The following is a 23,499-nucleotide window of genomic DNA, read 5'->3' as shown; positions in this document are numbered from 1 at the left end:
CCAGGGTGTACTACGTGGAATTGAGGTTGACAATTGGGTGCACTACGTGGAAGGTCACCCCTGTTCACTTAATAAGAAAACAGATACGTATGGTAAACATTCCCATAGAGTCAATCATTACGAGCTGTGGGCGCAAGACAGGTATCTGAGAGTCACTGATAAATTTGCTTCATACTATAAAGTATTAGTCGATACTAATGGATAGTCAGGTACTTAATCTTGACTGATTTGCAACACGTTTCTTTTCTTGGCTATTTATAGGTGGACGATAATTAAAAACACGCACACATTAAAGGAACTGTCGACAAGGTTTAATGCCGCCAGTAGGTGTATTTTTAGGTTTTCTTTACAATGCATGCAGGTAGAAACTTTCACATGGCTTTAGATCAAAGTTGAGTTAAATCTTATGATCTTTAAAGGAAATCATTGATTGATATCACCTTCACTTTAATGAAATAATTGATAGATTCATATACGAAAATCATTTGTAGAACTCAGATGACTTTTGCTTAATCTCTGCTCTCACCTTGTATGTTTTTGCAAAGGGCATAGTACATCTCTGTTGCCGTTGGAGGCATGTTAAGAGAAACTACATCTACATCGGGTATCCAACCCGGGACCCCTTGATTACAAGGCGACGACGCTACCACTGTGCCACCGGGGAGACCCTCTTTCATATTTGAAAATATTTAAGTATTCGAATAGGATGGCCCACATACAAAAATATTCTCATAAGATTTGATTGAAATTAAAAAGATCTGTGCAATATGGTGTTACTCAACCTCTTTCCTATTCAATTCTTGAGGGGCCGGCCCCCTCCCCCAGTCTAGGTATAAATCGCAAATTTTCAGAATACCACCTCTCGATAGTTTGTGCAGTTTATTATTTATTACAAAATGAGGACTTACCCTGCTTATGTGTATGTGTCTGTGTTGTGTGGGGGGGGTGCAGGGGGGCAGTTGCCCTCACTTTTTCTCAGGCTTGCTCTCGCACTATGATATACCTTACCTACCAATGGAAAGTAAACTGTCCATACCCCCCCCCCCTCCAGTTTCGTTACCTTGCCTCCCTAGGTTTGGAACCCAATCACCACCACTGTGTGTGTGTGTATATAACTGAAATTATAACATAATAAAAACTTCTTTGCAGATAACTCATATACCTTTCATTGATTTTAAATTTATTTTACTTCCCAGATGGCTGTATATTTTGTATGTTGCAACTGATTTACCACAAGTAGCTTCATATTAGAAAATTATGTCAAGCAAAATTATATTATATGAGTATGTTACAGAGTTTTTTCTTCCAGAGTTATTCTGATGTGCACATATTGTGATATTCATCATGTCTTGCTGGTTGTTGTTTACATAAATTGCCTTTTTCGTTCCAGGTCCTGATGCCTAATGAGCACCATGACGATGAAGGATATGCATTCATCTTTGGAACCAAGGTGCTGGTCTATCCTTCAGCCAAAGGAAGCTCAATATAGGTGCTTGAGGAAGATTAAACTCAGGATTTTATACTCTTGGGATGCTCTGTTAATATTTAGTATACTATACTTGTTACATTATAGTAATGCATCAAGTGATGATCGTTTTACATGCGCTGGACTCCATACAGCAGGGGGTGAGTAAAAAGTATTGTTCTTTAGAATCCTCTCTGAATATGTGATGACATTCTCCTACAATCTTCCTATTTATGTGCACATTCTTCATGGTATGCATAAGGTGTTTCAGAGTTTTTTTCTTTTTCTTTTCATTTTGGGGAGGGGGTGTATTTATTTTCCCACACATTCTGCCTTACCAACATATTGGGCGAAAATAAACTTTTAAAGCTTGAATTAGTTATGAAAGCATGGTCAGCATAAAATAAATTATTTTAGTTATCCTTGTGGGCAGATTGTGTGCCCGTTAGGGGCAGAACTTCCATTTAGGGCAAAGAATGATGGAAATGGTAAATCTGGGGAACAGAACTACAAAAACTTTAGACTAACTACATTTACTCTTGTAAGTGAAAATGAAAAAAAATCATGATCCAAGAGAAATTATTGGAATTGAGGATTACTAACTTAGAATTTTAGGAACATGTTCCTGGGATGGATGAGAAGCACAACAGAACTTTACACTGAATGGACTGTTACCTTTGAGAATTATTGGCTTGTGTCTGGATGTGTTAAGAGGGAATGGGAGTTGGTGAAGGTCACTGTGAAATGAAAAGCAATTCAATTTAATATGATTTTGTTGAATGAAATATTTTAGGTTAAAAATTTGCACAATAACGTGAAGACGATGTGGACCTTCTTTATAAATCTTGAAGTACATGACATTTTTATGCAGTGCCAGTTTGATAAATGTGCACAAATTGCAGTATTATATTTGAATTTCCCACAAGGAAATATGTAAAGAAAGAAAAAATGGGAGCATCATTTATGGCTAGCATGAACGAAAATTGCCATTTTGATCCATACTGGCGTAATGGTCCATGCTTTTGTGACACTGCTAGAAAAGGCAGATCTTTCAAAAGTCACTTGCACAGTGAAAATGGTTGTTTAAAAACACACGTATTATGGATGATAAACACAAACATAGCAGTTTATTTCTTTCCACCATAGTTAGAGATGTTCCTTGAGGGTATTCTATTTTTAGACATTGATGAGAATGACAGATCAACTCATTCATGTTGATGTAGCCAGGTAGGCTAACCATGCCTTGGCCTCTCTCAAACTTCTGCCAAATTACAAGGGTCATTTTTCTTGAAGTGGCAGCTTACCTGACATAAGAAAATATGAAAGTGACTGACCTAGAAGTGATTCTAATTCCTCGATGTAATCTGCTGCTGCTGTGATAACATGATTCGGAACATCAGGCAGATGATATATACTGTTGAGTGCATCATTTTGTGATAGCATGAGCAGAAATGGCAGAAATAATACTAGGGATGTCATGGACTCATATCTGGCGATAAAGGGAGATGCTCTACTACCTCCCAACCCCACTTCTGCAATAAGTAAGTTCTTCGTATCACGTGACATATGGCACCTGATATTGTCATGGAGGACAATGGGTAATGATTTTCGTGATTGCAGTAGATGTGGTCTATTTCACCTAACAGCAGGGTGCAGATAATGTTCCAGGTAATTGGCATAATTAGCATGGTAGGCAGTATTAACTGGGACAACCTTGTGGAACACTGTGCACAAGAATAACCCCTCGGTAGTTATATGCCAGTATCAGCATCACCTTCACATTTGTGGGCTCTTGTTTCATTTTCTTTGGGTGTGGTGAAGATTGGTTGACTTTTCAATTCAGGTTCATAGGACCTAGTCCATGTTTAGTCCGTTACATTAATATGATAAACAAATGCTTCACCTTTCTTTTCATAATGTTCCAAGTGAATGTGTTCAAATTTCCGGCCCCCTATTTCACCATTACTTTACAATATTTTGTTAACATGTGGTGCGTAGCTGATGGTGAAATGTTGAATGGGACCCAAAATTCATTACATGTCCATCAACGGTCATTTTCCAGTGCATCCAAGTAATGTTGATGTGTTGCAGTACAATGGTGGTGCCATCTGGCCATGGTGCGGTACAGAATAGTTGAGTTACCACAAGCATTCTGCAATCCCTTGTGAATTTGCAATGTGTTTCGTCCACATAAACCTGAAACTTTGTAAATACTCACTGTTCCTGGCACGTAAACATTATTAGGATGATCAACCACACACAACACTTTTGTGTATGTAGCTAACTTTTGAATTGCACCAACAAACAGAAGCTGGATTTCAGCATTTTTATTGGGGCTTCCTCGATGGTATAGACTAACATTGTCGCCTTGTAATCAAGGGGTCCCAGGTTCGATAACTGGTGGATGTCCATAGTGGTTCGGATCCCACTTTAAACTGTATGTCCAGTCCTGATTAGCCTCTCTGTGCATGAAGTGGACTTAAAAATTCAAACTCAGCATTTTTATTGAGGGGGGACATGAACAATATTCATATTTTTTATACACATGTATATGTACGTATTTAAAATAAAACAAAGTGGTATGAGTTTTCAGTCCTCTGTCTTACTATTTACTAGAACTGCATCATCACTTTTAGTAGTAATTATTATTATATTTTTTATTTACATTTAACTTTGGGGAGAAGGGAGGATAGTTGACCCTTGCCACAAAACCTCCTTTGCTAACAACTACTATATACTTAATATTAGTTTTCTCAAGAGGAGGTTATACCGTGTGAATGTTGTTTTTCTTTCACAGTTAACTACACATGAAATTATTTCAAAACAATATTGTTGTATTGTATTATTTAAAATGTGCTTTTAGTTCTCAAGATGCTATTGTTTTTATTGTACCAGTTGTACTTTTTTGTACAAGCGTGCACATGTGTATGTACTATTAATTTGTGTTTCTTTATTCAACAGTTACTATCCCTCCAGGAGACATCACCATTGAGGCTGGAAGTCCTCTGGAAATATTTTGTGTTCTTGACCCGACTCATTCGGATGCAGCTGGAAAAAATGCAAGTGACCTGGTATTCTATAGAAATTCAGAAGAAGTATTAAGTCCGTTTGTCAAAATAGTGAATTCAACTACAATTCGCCTATTCGTCAATAAGACTGTGCCAATGATAAGTAGTTATTATTGCAAGTTACGTGACAGAGGAAATCACTCCATCAACATACCTGTGTGCTTAAATCAGGTGACAATTGGATGTAAGTAATCAAAAGTTTCTGTTATGGTATCTTCTCCCTTTTTCAAGTGCACAAAATAGGTGCACAATGTTCCACATTTGTTTTTGTCAGTGGCATATCCTCCCATATCACCTGGTAAACCATTTTTTTTTCACAATGTATGCAGAAATTGCCAGAAAACTTCAAGTTTCAGATTTCTGTTTTTGTTTTATTTTACTTGCATGCCTGCATTGGTGTTTTATTTCGATTATATCTAATTAATATATAATAAATATATGCAATAAATAAGAATTGTTGCAGTAAACCAGGCCATATTTTCAGAATACACCACTGGTTTTTTGTTATATTTGAGCAACACATGCACAATTATGTGTGTCAATTAATTCCTGATGGATACGGTAAATGTAGTTAGCATGGATGATCTCCTTTCTTGTAATGTTTTATTGCATTGTGCACTTATCCACAGCCAATTTTCATGCTCTCTTCTCTTTAGAACCTTCCCAAAAAGGAACAAGGAAAAGACAGGTTCAGTTATCTGGGTGGCCAAAGATTTCTAAAAATCATATGATCAACAAAGGAGCTGTAGATTTAGCTCCATGAATTCACTGGAAGTGTGACATCATTCTGCTGGAAATGGCCTTCTATTAAGTTAACATTAAAGAACAAACTAGGAAAGTTTATTTGGTGCTAAGATCATTCTACAGTTCAGTGAGTGCCTAAAACACATGCGATTAGTACAATTATTGATCCTGCTTGTTGTATACTATTGTGCTGTAATTTTCAGACCAACTCTTTTAAGTGTTTGAAACAAAAACAAAATTCAGAAAGTTCAAAATGCATGTCTCATGGGTTTGAGTCCTATTTGAGCCTGCATTTTTCACTCTTCTATGTGCAAGATCTCAAAGTAATCTAATATAGCTCTTATGTATGTTCATATATTGTGTTTGACTTTACAATAAATATTTTTTTTTTGCTTACATTACAGACAAACCACAAGAAGTAGAAGATTTTACTTGCATATCCAGAAACTGGGAAAGTTTAAATTGCACATGGACACCACCTCATAATTATATCAAGACAGAATACACATTGCGTTTTAGACTACCTGGAAGATCTGGTGGGCGGTAAGTATTGGTCTGAAAACCATTTTTCTTTCTTTTCCTCACAGAGTAAGAAATTTATTTGAAATTTTTTAAAGAAATTTGTTTGAAATTTAAAAAGTAACACAGTATTTTACTTTTTCTAAAGTTCCATTAAGCGTGGGTGGAAAAATGCATATCTTTTATTTACTTATCATGTAGTAACTACCTACTCATTCACCTAAATTTTATATATTTAGAAGATGAAGTTTTTCATTCATGATTGGGAAAAGAGAGACGCGGTAGTATATAAATACGGAGAAACTAGTACTCACTTTTATCCGCGAAGCTGTTTTTTCTTCTTTTTCGATTAATTTCAGTGGCCACTGCCACCATCCTCGTTGGAACTTGCTGCGCTGTTGCTTGGCGTGCGTCTTTTGTTCGTAGTTCTCTGGTTGCCGTTAGGTGCGCTGTGCGTCTTGGTACGTCGTCTGCTATTTCCGGGCGATAACTGCTGCAGTAGTGGAATCCAAGTATGGTGCGCTTGCCCGCTATCGATGTTTAGTTCGTGCGGGAAGTGCATTATGGCATGCGTTTCCTTGATTTTGGTGTCTATGAGCGTGTGGGCAGTGTGTTTGACTCGAACCTTTTGAATTTTATGGCTATTGTATTTGATATGTCTAGCAAGACCGGTAGTGGGTTGGGCTTTTTTCGCATCTGCTAGGTGCTGTTGGATTCTTTCATTGACAGATCTGATGGACCTGCCGATGTAATGAGCCTTGCACTCACACTCAGCATCATATACACCTGGGTTGTCAAGGGGGGAGAGGAAGTACCGTTTGTGCTTGTTTAGTTTGTCAGTTATTTTGGAGTTGGGTTTGTGCGCTACTTTGATGCCAAATGGGAGAAGGGCTTTGGCTATGCGGTTGGAAGTGGTGGGATGGTAGGGGAAGGCAAACCATTTATATTGGTCGCTGGGGGTTGGTTGTGGCTGGGTTGCTTGTGGATGGGTTGATTGTGGTAGGTTAGGGTGTCTGACCTGTATTTCCGCCTTACTGCACCAAGTGGAGAGTTGTGATTCAGTGTAGCCATGCTTCAGGGCTATTTCTGTGATGGTGGCTATCTCCTCTCGTAGATCCTCTTCTTTGCCACAGTAGGAGAAGGCTCTTCGATAAAAGTTTAGCCACACATTGGCTTTTTGCTTACCCCACAGTTCACCTAACAAACTGGCTAAAAAACAAAATATCTCTTTTCAACCACAAACTTACATACGTGTTCCGCAACAGTGCCGATGCTAAAAATCTGGTAACTTCAATAGTGCAAGCTGACAGTGCAAAACTAGCCAGCATTGATATAGTAGACATGTACAGTTCAATTCCCATAGACCTAGCACTGCGTTCGGTGGAAAGATGGCTGACAACTAACAGAATCCCGGCCCTAGAGGTTCAGGAGATAACCAGACTATTGGAAGTTTGTCTAAAACACAATTACTTTCAGTTTGAAGATAAATTCTACAACCAATCCGAGGGCCTTGCGATGGGCAACCCGCTATCAGCTCCTTTAGCCAACATCGTCATGCACCTGGCTGAAAAAGAGATACTCCACACTCCAGAACTACAACACATCCGATATGGAAGGTACGCGGACGACACAATAGTTGTATATAAAAAGGCAGAAGAACTCAACCTCCTAGTGAACAAACTAAATAGCATCCACCCCAGGCTCAACTTCACCGTAGAGCATGAAAAACTTGGTAAAATCAACTTCCTGGACATCACCATCAGCCGTGCACTTAACAAATTCACAACCACCGTCTACAGAAAACCGGATGCAGGCAACCAGTACATACATGCTCTCTCTAGCCATCCCCCTAAGCAAAAAGCCAATGTGTGGCTAAACTTTTATCGAAGAGCCTTCTCCTACTGTGGCAAAGAAGAGGATCTACGAGAGGAGATAGCCACCATCACAGAAATAGCCCTGAAGCATGGCTACACTGAATCACAACTCTCCACTTGGTGCAGTAAGGCGGAAATACAGGTCAGACACCCTAACCTACCACAATCAACCCATCCACAAGCAACCCAGCCACAACCAACCCCCAGCGACCAATATAAATGGTTTGCCTTCCCCTACCATCCCACCACTTCCAACCGCATAGCCAAAGCCCTTCTCCCATTTGGCATCAAAGTAGCGCACAAACCCAACTCCAAAATAACTGACAAACTAAACAAGCACAAACGGTACTTCCTCTCCCCCCTTGACAACCCAGGTGTATATGATGCTGAGTGTGAGTGCAAGGCTCATTACATCGGCAGGTCCATCAGATCTGTCAATGAAAGAATCCAACAGCACCTAGCAGATGCGAAAAAAGCCCAACCCACTACCGGTCTTGCTAGACATATCAAATACAATAGCCATAAAATTCAAAAGGTTCGAGTCAAACACACTGCCCACACGCTCATAGACACCAAAATCAAGGAAACGCATGCCATAATGCACTTCCCGCACGAACTAAACATCGATAGCGGGCAAGCGCACCATACTTGGATTCCACTACTGCAGCAGTTATCGCCCGGAAATAGCAGACGACGTACCAAGACGCACAGCGCACCTAACGGCAACCAGAGAACTACGAACAAAAGACGCACGCCAAGCAACAGCGCAGCAAGTTCCAACGAGGATGGTGGCAGTGGCCACTGAAATTAATCGAAAAAGAAGAAAAAACAGCTTCGCGGATAAAAGTGAGTACTAGTTTCTCCGTATTTATGAAGTTTTTCTTATATTGAAAGTAAAACTTTATTATATTTTTATTGCCCAATGTAGCATAAAGATTACAATGGGATGATAGGAGTAAAATTTGAATCATACTTTCAATGTTGATTTTTAATGTACATGATGCATCACAATATAACATAGTAATTATGTTTCATTTTGATATATATCTTCTGTAAATTGTTTCCTATGTGTATATATATGATACTTTCATATTGGTGATGATGTGTGTCTCTTACATGCATTTTTTTCATTATTTCTACCATGAAATGATCATTCAGCATTTTTTCATAGATATGTGTGTGTATTTTTGGCATGTGCTTCTATTCTTGAAGTAGTTAATGAATGAGATACAGTAACAATTGATATGATGATAATGTGGAACAAAGTATAATAATTTTTGTTTTTAACAACCTCAATTTAACCTTGAATGTGTTGTGTTTTTCAAGATAACATAACCATAGGTTAATTTTGAACCCTTAAAATACAGATGTATGTAATTTGACATAACATCCCACAATATTACACTAGTTTGTAAAAGAGAGGAGTGAAAAATTGATCTTATCGAAGAGGATTTTAATGGAGTTAAATTAATGGAAGTGCTTGAAATTAGTTTCATGTTGTAATTGTTGCTTTCTTGAAAACATTGACCGTGTCATGAGATTGTCGACCTGGAGAATTCAAATTATACTAAATGAAAGCTAACTAGAACATGCTTACTTTTGTTAGCAGTTGGCTTACTAATAGGAAACTCTTACCAGAAACAGAAAATTTAAATTTTCATGGCTGCAGGCTTCATCTTCATCCATAGAGAAAATAAAGATGACAGAAATGGAAGTGAGAGTTCAACCTGCAAAGTTGCCAGATCCAGATCAAAGATATAGTTGGTATGGAAAAATGTGGTTCTCTTGCCATGTTTGCCGAAAACTGCGAGTGGTATGGGGAGAGGGCAATGTGAGGATAAGAAGAAGGGAGGGTTGGGAACGAGCATAAGGGGGTGGAGATAGGGTAGTTTGGGAAAGTTACCAAGTTGCCTGTTGAAACCAGAGGGTGTGGTTGCACTCAGGGCTGATATGTAGGCCCTTTCCCATCTTTCCCATACTGTGTTGGTGGATGGGGTAAAGGGTGGATGATTGCTACCTGCAAGCAGTCGTTGAAAGGGATATTGTGATTGTTGGTGTGGATGCAGTAGCGGTGGTTGTTGATCCTGAGTTTGAGGACTGTGGATGTTTGTTTTCCCCAGGTGAAAGTCACCACAAATTTTGCAAGTGAGGATATAGATGAAGTTTGAGGTAGTGTAGGTTCCTTTGGGGTGGAGGGTGAATTTGCCACTGGCAATTTACAGACCTTGGATAACATTCATTTTGTAGCTCTTGGATTTGTGCATATTATGCCTGAAATGTTCAAAATGCCCTAATTCTGAAACAGATCCTCATGCAACATCAGGAAACAAATGCTAGAAATTTAGTCAAAATCTGAGGAGGTTGTAGCAAATTTGCCCATTTTTCCATTGATTTCACATTGAGAAAAATATGTGTGAATTATGTTGTGATTTTGTGGGAATTATGCCAAATTACATACCATTTCTTATTGAGCATGGCCCAGATTTGAAACTTTTTATCATTTATGTGATATCTTAATTTATTCTTTTCATGTTTTTTTTTTTTTTACATAGGCCTACATGTTTAGTGTTTAACATGTGATTTAGCTCTATAAGGTATAACTATCTCACTAGACTATGTATTAAAATCCATTTGTTGATAACATAGTGTGCTGAATTAACATGTTTGTGTGTGTGTGTGTTTTGTGTGTGACTAACATATATTCAGTCAAACTAAACTGTGAGTATTTTTCTTCCTCTATTTTAAGATATATATATATACAAATTTCTGTAAAGTTTTTGTTTTTATAATCATCTTTACCTAAATGTAACTATATGGATAAATATTTTTCCAATTGAAACTTGTCTTTTAAAATTCTGTTTTGTATATGCTAGTGAAGAAAGAATGCCAACTACTTGTATTGAAATGTAATAAATATTTCATGTTTTGATTGTTCCAAAGGTTCAGAGTTCAAGAATCAGAGAGCTTGTGCAAAATTTGCAGATACTGATAACAGAATTACAAAATGATGAACATTTAGTTAATAACACACACTATACATTCCTCCTAGCTAAATGTAAGCAAGCAGATGGCTCTGGTGGGTTGTAGGACAAGTTGACTGTATTTAAAGAACAGTGTACATGAATTTTGCTGTTATAAGGGCAAAAATAGACTAACAGAATTGTGAAACGGAGTGATGTTTACTTTCAGAAATGAATTGATAAATTATCAGCATATTTACCGACATTCCCATCACTATCAGGGACTCAATTATTGCTATCACAAATACAGATACTAGACATATAATATACCATGCACTTCATTTTAAGTACAGTCACGGACACTTCTGAGTTGTAACAATCCCATTGACTCTTAAATGGAATCGTTACAACCCAGAAATGTCTGTGACCGTACAATAATAAGAATTTATGTACTGTGAGATTTTCCATTTTATACATTCCCAACAGAGCAAAATCTTATAAAATGTTTAAAAATTTCATTTTCATGGAATTTAGTTTCTCACCTCGGTCTCCTGTAAAATGTAAAATCGAGGTGTCAGTGTGGCAAGTATTCTTGATTTCTACTTCTTGACCTCAGTTTCCAGAGGTCTTTCTGAGGAATGTTGGTAGGAGTGCAGAAAAGCAAATAAAAATATCCATTGCATTTGTAACAAAAATATAGTTTTCCTCTTTGCTATTAGCACATTGATATGAAGTTGTTATTCTTGATCTCTAGCTGGAGGTGTAGTCAGCACCATGATGACTTTTACTTTCCAAGTAATCATCTAATATAGTCTGGGTAAACTCTCAATAAAAAATCCTACTCATACCAAGATATCATAGCCAGAACTTCTGTATGGTGGTCAGACATTTTACTGTTGTAACTACCATGACTCCATACAATTGTGGTCACTGAATTAAGAATGGCATGTGGAGTCATAAAGTTTGTTTGATGCAAATTGCTTTACAATATATTTTAATACATTTACACAGTAAAAACTTCAGGTACTTCAAATCAGATTTTATTATATGTTGTAAAAGAGTTTGTGCATTACCTAGGTACAGAGAAATATATATCGGTGGCAAATGACAGGGTTCACCACATTATTAATCTCTCATTTGTCAGCGTATGCATTGTAGTAGTGTGTAGTACTTATATGTTTTTCAAAATTAGAGTAATAGTGGCATAATAAATCGGTGTTTCAGGTTCTATTAGATCCATGTTGTAGATATGTTTATGTGTATATGTTTGTAAGTAGTCCAATTTTTTTTAATCCTGTTTTATGAAAGGGGTTTATTTTTTCAATGTATGCATGCATTGCAATTTCTTATCACTCAGGAGTGTAATTTTCAGGTTTACACTGGTGTAATGACAGCAAACATTATCCATATGTAGTGGCACAAATAAACTGAAGTCATTGTGTTCGTGTAAGAGGGGGTTTGGTTTAGCTTGTTAAATATTGAGATTGTTGGACAAACCAACTGTGATAAAATATCAAGAAGCATTCTAGTTACACAATATTTCACTTATGACGTACTTAAATGCTCTCAACTGTTGCTAAAACAAATAGCAATTGAAAACATATGTGAAAATGCAGATTCAATTCAGTCATCTTCATAATTGTAGACTGAAATTGTTTTGATATGTTGGTGACAGCAACACTTTAGTTTATAACTGCATGTAATATACTTGTTCAATTTTGGTTTATGTACTATGTGTATACATGTAGGTTCTTAGAAATTAGAGTAATAGCAATTTGTGGGAATTTGATATGTGCAAGAAGAGCAGGTTGCAGTGTACAGTGGGAATAGTTAATTCTGGCAGTTATAGTGGTGTTGGTTTTTAATGACATGCATGTTAGAGTGAATATGGGAAATGTTAGATGATGTAAAGTTAGAGATACATTGTAATTGAATTCAAGATTTCAGGATTGATTGTGTAGGCATTTTTCATTAAAGAAAATTGTGTTTTTAATCACTCTCATAATTTGGTTTAAACATAGATTTAAAAATATTCAGTTAAATGTCTTTGAGCATTCTGTGAACTGGGAACAGCTAAAACAAAATATTAAAATATTGGTACGTGGACAGAGTTCAAAGTTCCCTTTTGCAACTGAATGAAGTTAAATTTATGGTATCTAACATGTAGTTATAACATCTCAGCAGTAATATCATTTTAAAAGCCAGAAGTATTGCAGGAAGTTTATGTATAAATAATGTTTAATGTAGAGAAAAACATGTCAAGTTCAGCCTGAAATTAGTAGATGTTTTGGTAAATGTTCGATCTAGCACAAACAGATTTCTTCATTTTTACAGGAGAAAGTACTTACCAAATTGAGTTTCTATAGATTGTTTAAAGGTTGTGGATGTATTTTTTTTCCATTGTGCAATCTATTTGACTGCAAATTCATGTATGTAGTATCTTTCTGACGCACAATTTCCATTGATGATGATAGCTTTCTTTACGTGAACCGAATGTTGAGCCTGTCAGTGTTTCCAACCACACCGTTGTTTTGCAAGATGATGAAAAAATGAAATACGACCCCAAATTGTAACTGTTTGCCTAACCTAACTGAACCTAACCTAACCTTCCGTGAATGGTTTCTGGGGCTATGCGTGAATGGTTTGTGGGGCATTTTTAGGTTAAGACCCCAAATTTTAACTATGTTTGCCTAACGTAACCTAACCTAACCTAACCTTACCTTACCATGAATGGTTTCTGGGGCTATGCGTGAATGGTTTTTTGGGGCTATCTGTGAATGGTTTGTGGGGCATTTTTTAGTTAAAAAAGGTTGGAAACACTGCATACCCACTCATGATCCACGACGCGTCAAGCTGTGCCCGCCATATTGTGTCTTACAGAAGTGAAAAAAGGAAGAACAATAAATACTCGTAATGTGAAAAAGTGAAGTTATTTTCTTGACAAAATAACACCTTAAAGAATCTTTCGCAGTGCATAAGCAGTAAGTACGAATGTAAAAAATGACAAAATAAACGAGTCAAAGGTGTTTGTGCGAGATCGAACATTTAATGATGTTTTTTTTCATTGTCCTGAATAAAGGAAGGAAATAAACACACTGATTATAAGTCCAAGAGTAAATAATTTTCAAGATTACATGTGATGAGTGTGGGCAATACAGGGACTAGTCATTTTTTCCCCCTGCTTACCCCTATTTTCTCTTTGCAAATAATATTTTTTATGATGTCAATGTTGATGTCTTCTAGTTTCCAGTAAAAAAAAAGTTTCCCAAGCTCTCTGGAATATCTTGCTGGAGAAATTTTTGCCCACCATTCCGGTGTCTGAAAGTTCTTTCATTTCATATTTTCGCACTTTTTTTTTTCTCACACTTATGTTGACAAAATATTCAGTATGAGAACATAAACATCTTGCTCTTCCTAATATACTAGAGAATCATTCTCATATCTGACCTTTACAAGCTGGTTATAACCCTCTTCCAGATGACTGGTACATATTTAGAATGTTATATGAACGTATTGCATGCTTCAGAGCTGTGATGATCCAGTTGGTAAGGAATATCACTGCCACACGGTAGACCATTTGGGGGGGGGGGGATTTCAGGTGAGCTTTTTTCCATAATGCCCCTGCATGTACCACCTCTGGGATTCACTTAGCCTCTTAATAAATGGGTACAGAAGAGGGGTTAAAGTCAGCCATAGCATGGGGCTGATCACATCACCTCCACAAAGGGCTGAGATTATGGGGGGGGGGGCTCTACCTCCACCCCACCCCCATATGCCTATATTGCATCATGTTGTAATGTTCAGGCGATATCCTTACCTTCATGTGACATTTCAGTTAAAATGCTATGTGAGTGTAGTAGATTTGTTAACAATCTGTATTTTTTTAAAAAATTCTGAGCTTGGGGTGTTGAAGCACCCACTTTTCAATCTTGTGGATGTGTATAAAATGTTGTATCATAAGAGCTATTTGTCATGTAGAGTTAAAGTTAATTTTGTTTTGGAGAAGGCACAGGTTCTCGTAGGTCTTGAAATTTTGACATTTATCTCCCTACACATGCAGTAAGAAGAAGAAAAATGGGAATTTTTATGCAATGAAACAAAAGCAATAGAAAAATTCTAAGATGTAGCTACTATGTACCTACAATTGTTCATGGTCATGCGGGGAAAATGTTTGGAAGTTCATTGTAAAACAAATAATAAAATTTATTATGCAATGCTAAAGATAGAAAAAACAAGGTTGTTACCTGCAGAAAGATGATTCCCAAAACTGTGTTCCAGTATTGGGTCTATGTTAGCTTCATACTTACATTTAAGTACCATAGGATTCCTCTTTAAGAAAATGTCACCTGTGGGAATTGTAAAATTTGACTCTCTCTCGTTATCCTGCCAAATCGAAGAAAATGTATCTGCATTCAAGCAGTGTTTACCTGGAAAGTGTACTTAGAATAGAGATGCTGTTAAGCAGCTCAGAATTGCATTTTTCCTTGTCTTTTTGTTAATTTTTCTATTCACTTCTATCTATAAGGCACTGGAAGACATAATTTGTGTAAAATTTCCTTCTACTAGCTATACATGTAGGGAGGGGTATGTCAAAATTTCACTTTCTGCAAGAACTTAATCTTTCACAAAGATAGAAAACTAATATCCACTCTAAATAGTTCTCCTATGATTGTTTTTTGTCTGCATGTCTGCCAGTTTGAAAATTGCTAACCTTAAAACCTCTCATCTGGGGAGGGTTTACAGCATAAAAAAGTTAAATACACTTGTCCAATAAGTAAGATTCATACATTTTCATACATTATTAAAATTTCATATTATATTCTAATGCATTTGTTTGAAGGTAATTATTGAATTAGTACCTGCAGCACTTATTTACTGTTAAATTTGAGTTCATTAAAAACAAAACGAGAATGGTTCGGTATTATAAATCCATATTTTTAATTGGGACCTCTAATGGTTATTTACTTAACATTATAATTACATCATAACAAAATACTATTAATTATTGGAGAACTTTTCGTGTTGAAAATTTCTACTGCTGGGATGGTTCAACAGATTTCCTATTAACAATTGTAATGTCTTTGAAGTTAAATCTGTTTTAGTATAGGTAAATAGGTAGAGACAGATTTGGCAGTATACATTGGTGTAGAAAGCAAATATTCAGAATTATACAGAGCTTTTGAAAAGTCCCTGCACTCAAAGTTTGACATTGTTTTGCTTATAATTTATTGAATTTGTCAAGGTAATGAATACATGCATTTGTTAACTATATCTTGCAATACACAAAAAATAATTTGTAAACTAAATGTGAGTAATACTGCAATCTGTGAGGTTGGTAACACACTGACAAGACTGCAAACCACTTTCCGCGCATTGAAATACACAAAAAGAATATTGAAACAAAATTTAAAACAACCATCCATTGGGGTTTTAGCTGGTGCCACATCATCGGGAAATAGACTTCTCCATTTCTCCACACATCTTTCATGTGACATACTCAAAATATGCTTCCAACATAGCGATTTGCTGTGTGCACGTAAATCTTGATTGCCAGTGAGAGACAGAGCAACGTGGTAACAGAATGCAACTGACGCGTTTCTCCGCATCTCAGTGGGCGATGTGCTTAAAAGGCGTTGTTGACAAAATGTGATTGTACATCTCACACAGAGGACTGTAACAGCCACACTGTTCTAAATATGACATTAACGCATTCTTCAAGGTCATACCAAACCCTCCTGACAGGCTTGCCAACTCATCCAGATGAATACCTTAGTAGCTTTTTTTTACCCCCCAAGTATGAGTGCGGGGACTTTTCGAATGCACTGTAGTTGTAGACATATAAGGAATTATTTTGGTGCTAAACCTCATCTGTACATATTTTTTCTAACATGAAAGGAAGCTCTACAACTGCAGTAAATATGTATTTAGAGATGGAGATGGGCAAAAGTATGCTTGTGGTGATACGAATTATACATCGATGTTAATGAGGACAAGTTGTGATATTGACATCCAAACCATGCTTCGCCGTGTTGTCATTTTTAATCTATGGGCAGAAAATACTGTTGGAACACTTGAACAAGAATTCGACTTGTTCCATATTGGTAAAATTGGTTTGTATTTTTTTTTTTAAAGAATAAACTCCCTCAGTGTTTCTGTAGCAGCAGCAGATATAATAGTAGTAGTACTAGTAGTAGTGACCTTTACAAACAATTGCCTGTAGTGTGGATTTGAAACACCAACTTTTTATGCCACTTTGAAAAACAAATTGTGAACCCTGTCTTTTTTGTAACTTGCTTTTAAGTCAATTCATCATTTCAGATGATGTTTCTGGAAATATATATTTTTATAAAACTGCTCATGGAATTTGTAAATATGTCTTATAGAATAACTATTTTTGCCTTTAATATATATTTAACCCTTTTGGCTCCTATGTACAGAAATGGAAATATCACATCCAACAACATTTTTTACCCTTTTCTGAAAACATATTTTCTCTGTTACTATTTACTGTACATAACTTAAATTTTGTGTACAAATTCAAAATACTACACTTTACAATGTAACATACAAAAATTGTATGTCATATTTCTCGAGCATAAGGTTTCAACCCAAGGTTTCAAGAAACTCTAAAAACTTTTTTTTTTGTTCATTATGTGATAAATAGCTTTTCTGAGACTTCTAATGGTGCATATTTATATTCCTCAAATATTATTATATATTTCTGAAATATTTTTTTTGTTGCATGAAAACAATTTATACTCATATCCAGGGAATAGATTTATCTGTAAATACATATCTTTGGATGATGCTAAAATCAATGTTATTTTGTAGGGATGTGCCGATATGAAATTTTGGCCGATACCGTTAAAGTACCGATATAAAATTTACCGATACCGATAACCGATATTCTACTGATCCGATATAAAATTAGAAATGGTCCTTGAAGACCCTGAAATTTTCATTGATCTCCGTAATAAATGTGTGTTTCGAGCTGAATGCAATGCAAAAGAAGTTGAATATTTAGACATTTACTTTTTCAGAAAGTAGGGCATGGAGATTATCCATAAAAATTACAACAAAATGGCAGAATTTTGGACTAAATTATAAGATATTTATCGATATATCGGATCGGTAAAATAATCGGTAATTTTACCGATAAACCGATACACCGATATGCCTATATCGGCCGATACCGATAGAGTACCGATTAATCGGTCCCATCCCTATTATTTTGTATTATCATTGAGAATCTTGGTATGTACAAGGTAACCAAAAAGGTTCTTGCCGTTTTTGACGTCTCATTAATCATGCGCTCACAGAGAGGAAACAAAATGACACACAGCAGTCATAGCTCGTCCAGTGTCGAAGAGAAATAGAGGTATCGAAGCAGCTTGTTCACGTGTGTTTGTTGTATGACTTTAAAGTGGGCCTGTCAGCTGCCGAATCCATGAACGAACGCACTGTCAGGCATTGGTTCCAGAAATTCCGTTCGGGAGATGCGAACCTTTCGGATGTACCTCGCAGTGGATGACCACATGTGTTGGATGACGAGGCCCTGAAAGCAGCCATCAAGGAGGACAGTGGTCTAACGTGTGATGAACTTGCAGAAAGGTTCCATGTTTCCGCTGAAACAGTCAGTCTGCACCTGCATGGGATAGGGAAGTCATACAAGTTAAGCAAGTGGGTACCCCACACATTGTCGGCAGCCAACAAGGAACAACGAGTGAAAGCCTGTTTGTCCTTGCTCACTCGGCACCTGAACACACCCATATTTGATTGCTTGCTCACTGGTGACAAAAAGTGGGTCCTCTGTGACACTCCCAAGCTTTCCAGACATTGGTTGTCGCCACGTGACCCTGTTCCTCACACCTCATGACCACCTCTGCTCCCATGATTGGTTATGCTCTCTGTATGGTGGAATTGTTGGCAAGTGGTGCATTACAAGCTCCTTCCACCTTGTCAGACCATCACTGCTGACTGCTACTCTCAGCAGTTGCAAAGGGTGCACTGTGCATTTCGGCAGAAGGAGCCGGCATTGGTGAATCGCAAGGGTGTGCTGTTTTTGCACAACAATGCCAGGCCACATGTGGCAAAGAGGACCTGGGAGACCCTTCAGCAACTTGGCTGGGAGACACTGTGCCATCCACCATATTCACCGGACCTTGCACCAACAGATTACCACCTGTTTCATTCCCTCGACAACCACCTCCCTGAGAGATCCTTCACAAATGAGGGAGACCTGCGGAACGCACTCACAGACTTCTTTGCATCCAAGCCCGCTGAGTTATTATCACCAGGGTATTGTGCAACTGCAGGAACATTGGCAAAAGGTGTTGGATGCTGATGGAGATTACTTCGAAACTTAAAGGTCTGTACCATCCACTCTATTGCTCTTTGTTTATCACTACTCTAGAATGGCAAGAACTTTGTTGGTTACCTTGTAATAGCGAAAAATACAATTTTTATTTTCCATATTTTACATATATTACCTTTTAGCACATATTTTATATATTTTAGTTATTTTTACATATAATTTCCATATTTTCGAACCTTTTCTGACATATATTCCATATTTTCGAACCTTTTCTGACATATATTCCATATTCAGGGATGGCTCAAGTTAAAATTATCACCTGGGCAAGGAGGATTTTTGGCACCTCCCCTACTTTTCACCCTGCCACCCCTCCTCAACTTTCTCAGTTTTCACATTCCTCCAATATAAAAAAAAGGCCGGGGGACCCTGTCATGCCCTTAGTACATTTTCCTTCTTGTGTTGCAATTTGAACAACAGGAGGAGATTTGCATCTCAGAACTTAAAAGAAAGTTTGGTAATCCTTTGTTTTGGTACTAAAAATAAAACAAATTTTGTACTAGAATTTATGAATACAATTAATACAATGTGAGCCTAGTGCCTTTTATGCTAGGAGAGCTGCTTGCTCAATGAAAATTACTCTTTTTCCCAATTGTAATTCCATATTTAATTCCATATTTTGATTGAAATAACTAAAAAAATGCCATGCATACCAACCACCATAATGTCTCCTTCAATGGCTGCTTCTTGATAGTGATAATTCACCCCTTGCCCCAATCCTCCAACACCTACTTATCAACCATGAGTGCAACCACATCCCCTGGCCTGAACAAGGCCACCCAGTAATGTCCCCCAACCTCAGCCCTCACCTTCATCACCACCTTTGCCTCCCCCATTTTCCACCCCCTCAACAAGTCTCTCAAAAGAACCAAGGTTTTTTTTTTCCGCACTACAAAACCTTTCTGGATCTGGCAACATTGCAGGCCACACTGTTGCTCTGCCCATGTTGTTCAGTACACATGCTTTGTTTCTACCTCTGAAGATGCAGCTTGCGACCATGAAAATTTGAATTTTTCCTGTGTCTGGTGAGTGTTTCCCTCTTTTGCTTGTTATTTAACCCTTGTGGCCCTCCTTCCTTATATCCATAAATATATATTTACATATGTAACACTTTCTTAGTACATACAAATCTGTTCCCTGGTTATATCATACCCCTCCCCCCTCCTTTATGAAAATCCTAGGTATTGCATGTGATCATCATGCGAGCAATGAAAATGTTGTTTTAATATATGATCACTTGATACTGATTCAGAGAATAAACTTAAAAATTGCATCACAAGTCAATTCTGATATATCTGGCATCAAGATGCCAAAATTGTAGTGTGTGAAATTTCATATAAGGCGATACAGTGAAAGCAGAATTTTATATTTTTCAAGTGACAATGAGAAAATTTGTAAAGAAAAGTTATAATACAGGAGGAGGCAAACTCAGAAATTTTTTTGTAAGATGTTACTTTATTGGGGCCATGAAGATTGAATGTATAACATAGGAAAATGTAAAATCCATGAAGTTAAATTGGGGTTCCACTATATATTGTACATTTTTGCACAATATTGCAATTTTATAATGACACATTAACCTGTTAGTACATGGTGGCTATTGTGAAAATGTATGAAACTAATTGAAGGGGTCTGGTGTAAAACATGGTAAGTGACATTTTGGTTATTTTTGAGTTGCAAAGTAAAATGTGCCATCCTTCAATTGTAGAGTGAAATTGCCATGTCATACATTTTGCATTGGACTCAGTAAAGCCTTCTGAAATTGGTAAACACAACACGAAAACAATTTAGGTACAGCATAGCTTCTAATAACCTTCTTTCTTAATGAACTCGGAAATGACCAAAATGTCACTTACCCTGTTTTACACCCGAGCCCTTCAATTATGTTATATCTGGTGCATATACTGTGTAAATAGCATTTTTACCCTCAAAGAAACAAAAAAAAAAAATCATTTTTCCAAATTTAATATCCAGTATTCTTAATATTAGATGGTGGTAGAGAAAATTTGTTTGGTTTTATTTATTTTTCATGTAAATGGAAACTATTTGTCCTCTAAAAAAATGTTTTATCATGCATTTCAAAATAATCTAGCATTATTCATATGAAGTACAAATTGTCATATTGTTGCTAAGTTAATTTACTTTAGAAGTTGAAGTGTTGTAGGAGAGAAATGTAACTTTACAGTTACAGCCTTAAATAGAAAATTCAGGTATATGTAAAAATAAAACTTGGGATAGCATGCCTTCTTCAAATGTGTACAATTTTTATGCTTACACAATATGTACTTCTTTTGCTGATGACTGAGAGTGTGTGATAGAATTTATCAACATAGGGTGCAGTTTCTTTCAAAATACCAGTGTTGCTAATATTAAATTTTAAATACTGGCTGGTTCCATTTGTGACCAGTGTCTGTAAGCCTCATACATCAGCTGGTCCCTCCTAATGAGCTTTCAGACCGAAGTGACAAGCAACATGCGACAGGTTGCAGGCAACAACCGAACCGAAGCAGCAGCTGTTTTCTCAATATTATGCATTATGTCACCTTGGTCTGTTGGTAGACCATGCATGGTGAATGCTTGTGTAGAGACTTAGAAGGGCCTGTTGTCGTTTTTCGCTTTGGTGTGAAACCCCCATGTCACTTGTTGATTCAGTCTGAAAGATCCCTAAGTTTCTCATCATTTCTCCAGAACACACTCGGTATTTAATTTCTGTTTTTCTTTTTCATTGATATACATACATATGGAGATATGAAATACATAAATTAGTATTAAAAATCCACTTGAAATTAAAAGCATGGGCTTTTCAAATATGTACCAAAAGAAAATTGTAGAATTAGAATTGCGTGTTGATGTTTGTTTTATTCTGCAAAGAATATTTTATTCAGAGGAATACTTTCACAGAAAGTAACATGTTAACATCTTACCTCCATACAAACACAATTAGAAGAAGAAGAAAAATATATTTTATGTAAAGTATTCCTCCTTACAAGCCCCAGTAGCCCCTACAATAAATGAAGGTAAATAGGAAACTAAAATCTAGCACTATTTTGCTAAGTTAAGTATAATTCAAAACTCTTTGGTGGTTATCATTAAAAGAATAATCAAAATGCATTATGCTAGTAATTTTAACAAATATTTCCAAACTTCATTTCTTGCAACAGGGCTATGTAAACTAAGCAGTTAACCAGGTTCGATACCTGGTAAAGGCACATTGCACAGTGGTTCAGATCCCACTTTAAACTGTAGGTCCAGTCCCAATTAGCCTATCTGTGCATAAAGTGGACTTTAAACAACAATTCAAACTAGGCACTTAAGTTTAAGAACCGCAAAGAAACACACTGTGAGAAAATATTATTCTTGTCTGATTTTTTTTAATGCAAAAAATGGGAAAAAGGTCTAGTTTGCCCTTGTAATGTGGAAGGTGGGCAATGAAAATAAAGTAAGTGGAAGGTGCCTAGGAAGGCATGAATCGAAAGAATTATGCCTACTTCCCAACCAATTACAAGAGTCTCGTGTCTTGTTGAAGCTTGTGACACATTTTTGCGTATCGCCTCAGTCTCGTTTAAGAGAACCATCAACCAAAGATAAAATCTATGGTTTATATCTAGTATTAACTCAACTTGCTACACACCACAATACTTCAAGACATGAAGAAATACGAAGGTTTCTCAACAAAATGCAATTTTGCGTGTCCTTGCCAAACATGTGTTGCACCAACGTTCAATCCTATCATTAGTCTTTAATTTCTCAGTACCCAATTACTTGACTCATTTGGGATATTCGCGCAAACAATCACTCATCCTTTTGCAACATTACAATCAACCAAGAATTTAAGTGTTCCTTACTTGCTACATTTCTAAAGGTTAAGAAATTGTACAATTAATTGTAGTTTGTCATCTTTCTTTTATTTCAATAGCCTAGCGTAACAAAGTAGGTGACTATTGATGCATAACAATACATTAATAATATAGAACAATGGTGAAGGACCTGCGTCACTCGTACATAACCCAACTTTAACTGACAATGTACAGGATGACCAAGAGTGGTCATTAATTCCATATGTTTTAACAACTATCAATAAACAAAGTCACCATTTCAACTTGAGCATACATCGCCCATTCAACGCGATGATTAAAGCGTATAACGTGCATCCAGCTCACTAATTATACCCCAGTACTTAAATTACATCAAATGTTACTATTATATCAACTGGCGCTCGTAAACACCCTGTACATTCATTGCACATTTTTATTTTAAGATATCTTAGTTTTGGTATCCAAAGGGAGGGAGACTTTTCTTCGCAATCAACAAAACCCACAACGAACAAAACTGGCTGTCCTAACTTTACAATTGCTTTGACAGTCGAAAGGTAATGCATGTGTGAAAACTACAGTTCTGCAAATTCCAATCTTACATTCGTTCCACTTACGTGCTTATATTGCTTCACTTTCACTGAATGTTCCAAGAACAAGATTAATTGCCACTCACTGTACGTACC

The 23,499-nt window shown here is 36.7% G+C and overlaps 1 protein-coding gene across 1 annotated transcript in view; it reads left to right on the top strand.

Moving 5' to 3' along the window:
• The window catches only part of dome (cytokine receptor domeless), a 153,973-nt gene that overhangs the window by 78,479 nt on the left and 51,995 nt on the right, over positions 1–23,499 (top strand). Inside the window, exons 3-5 of the mRNA XM_083117013.1 lie at positions 1,391–1,626; positions 4,427–4,717; positions 5,682–5,820. Of these exons, the coding sequence (XP_082973139.1) occupies positions 1,404–1,626; positions 4,427–4,717; positions 5,682–5,820 (653 nt within the window). The 5' untranslated portion in view covers positions 1,391–1,403. The remainder of the gene's footprint in view (positions 1–1,390; positions 1,627–4,426; positions 4,718–5,681; positions 5,821–23,499) is intronic.

This window comes from Lepisma saccharinum, chromosome 2, assembly GCF_977018435.1.
Source record: "Lepisma saccharinum chromosome 2, izLepSacc3.1, whole genome shotgun sequence".
In the NCBI taxonomy this organism is placed as follows: domain Eukaryota; kingdom Metazoa; phylum Arthropoda; class Insecta; order Zygentoma; family Lepismatidae; genus Lepisma; species Lepisma saccharinum.
The sequence above is the reverse complement of the archived record's forward strand: the minus strand, read 5'-3'. Positions and strand labels throughout refer to the sequence as shown.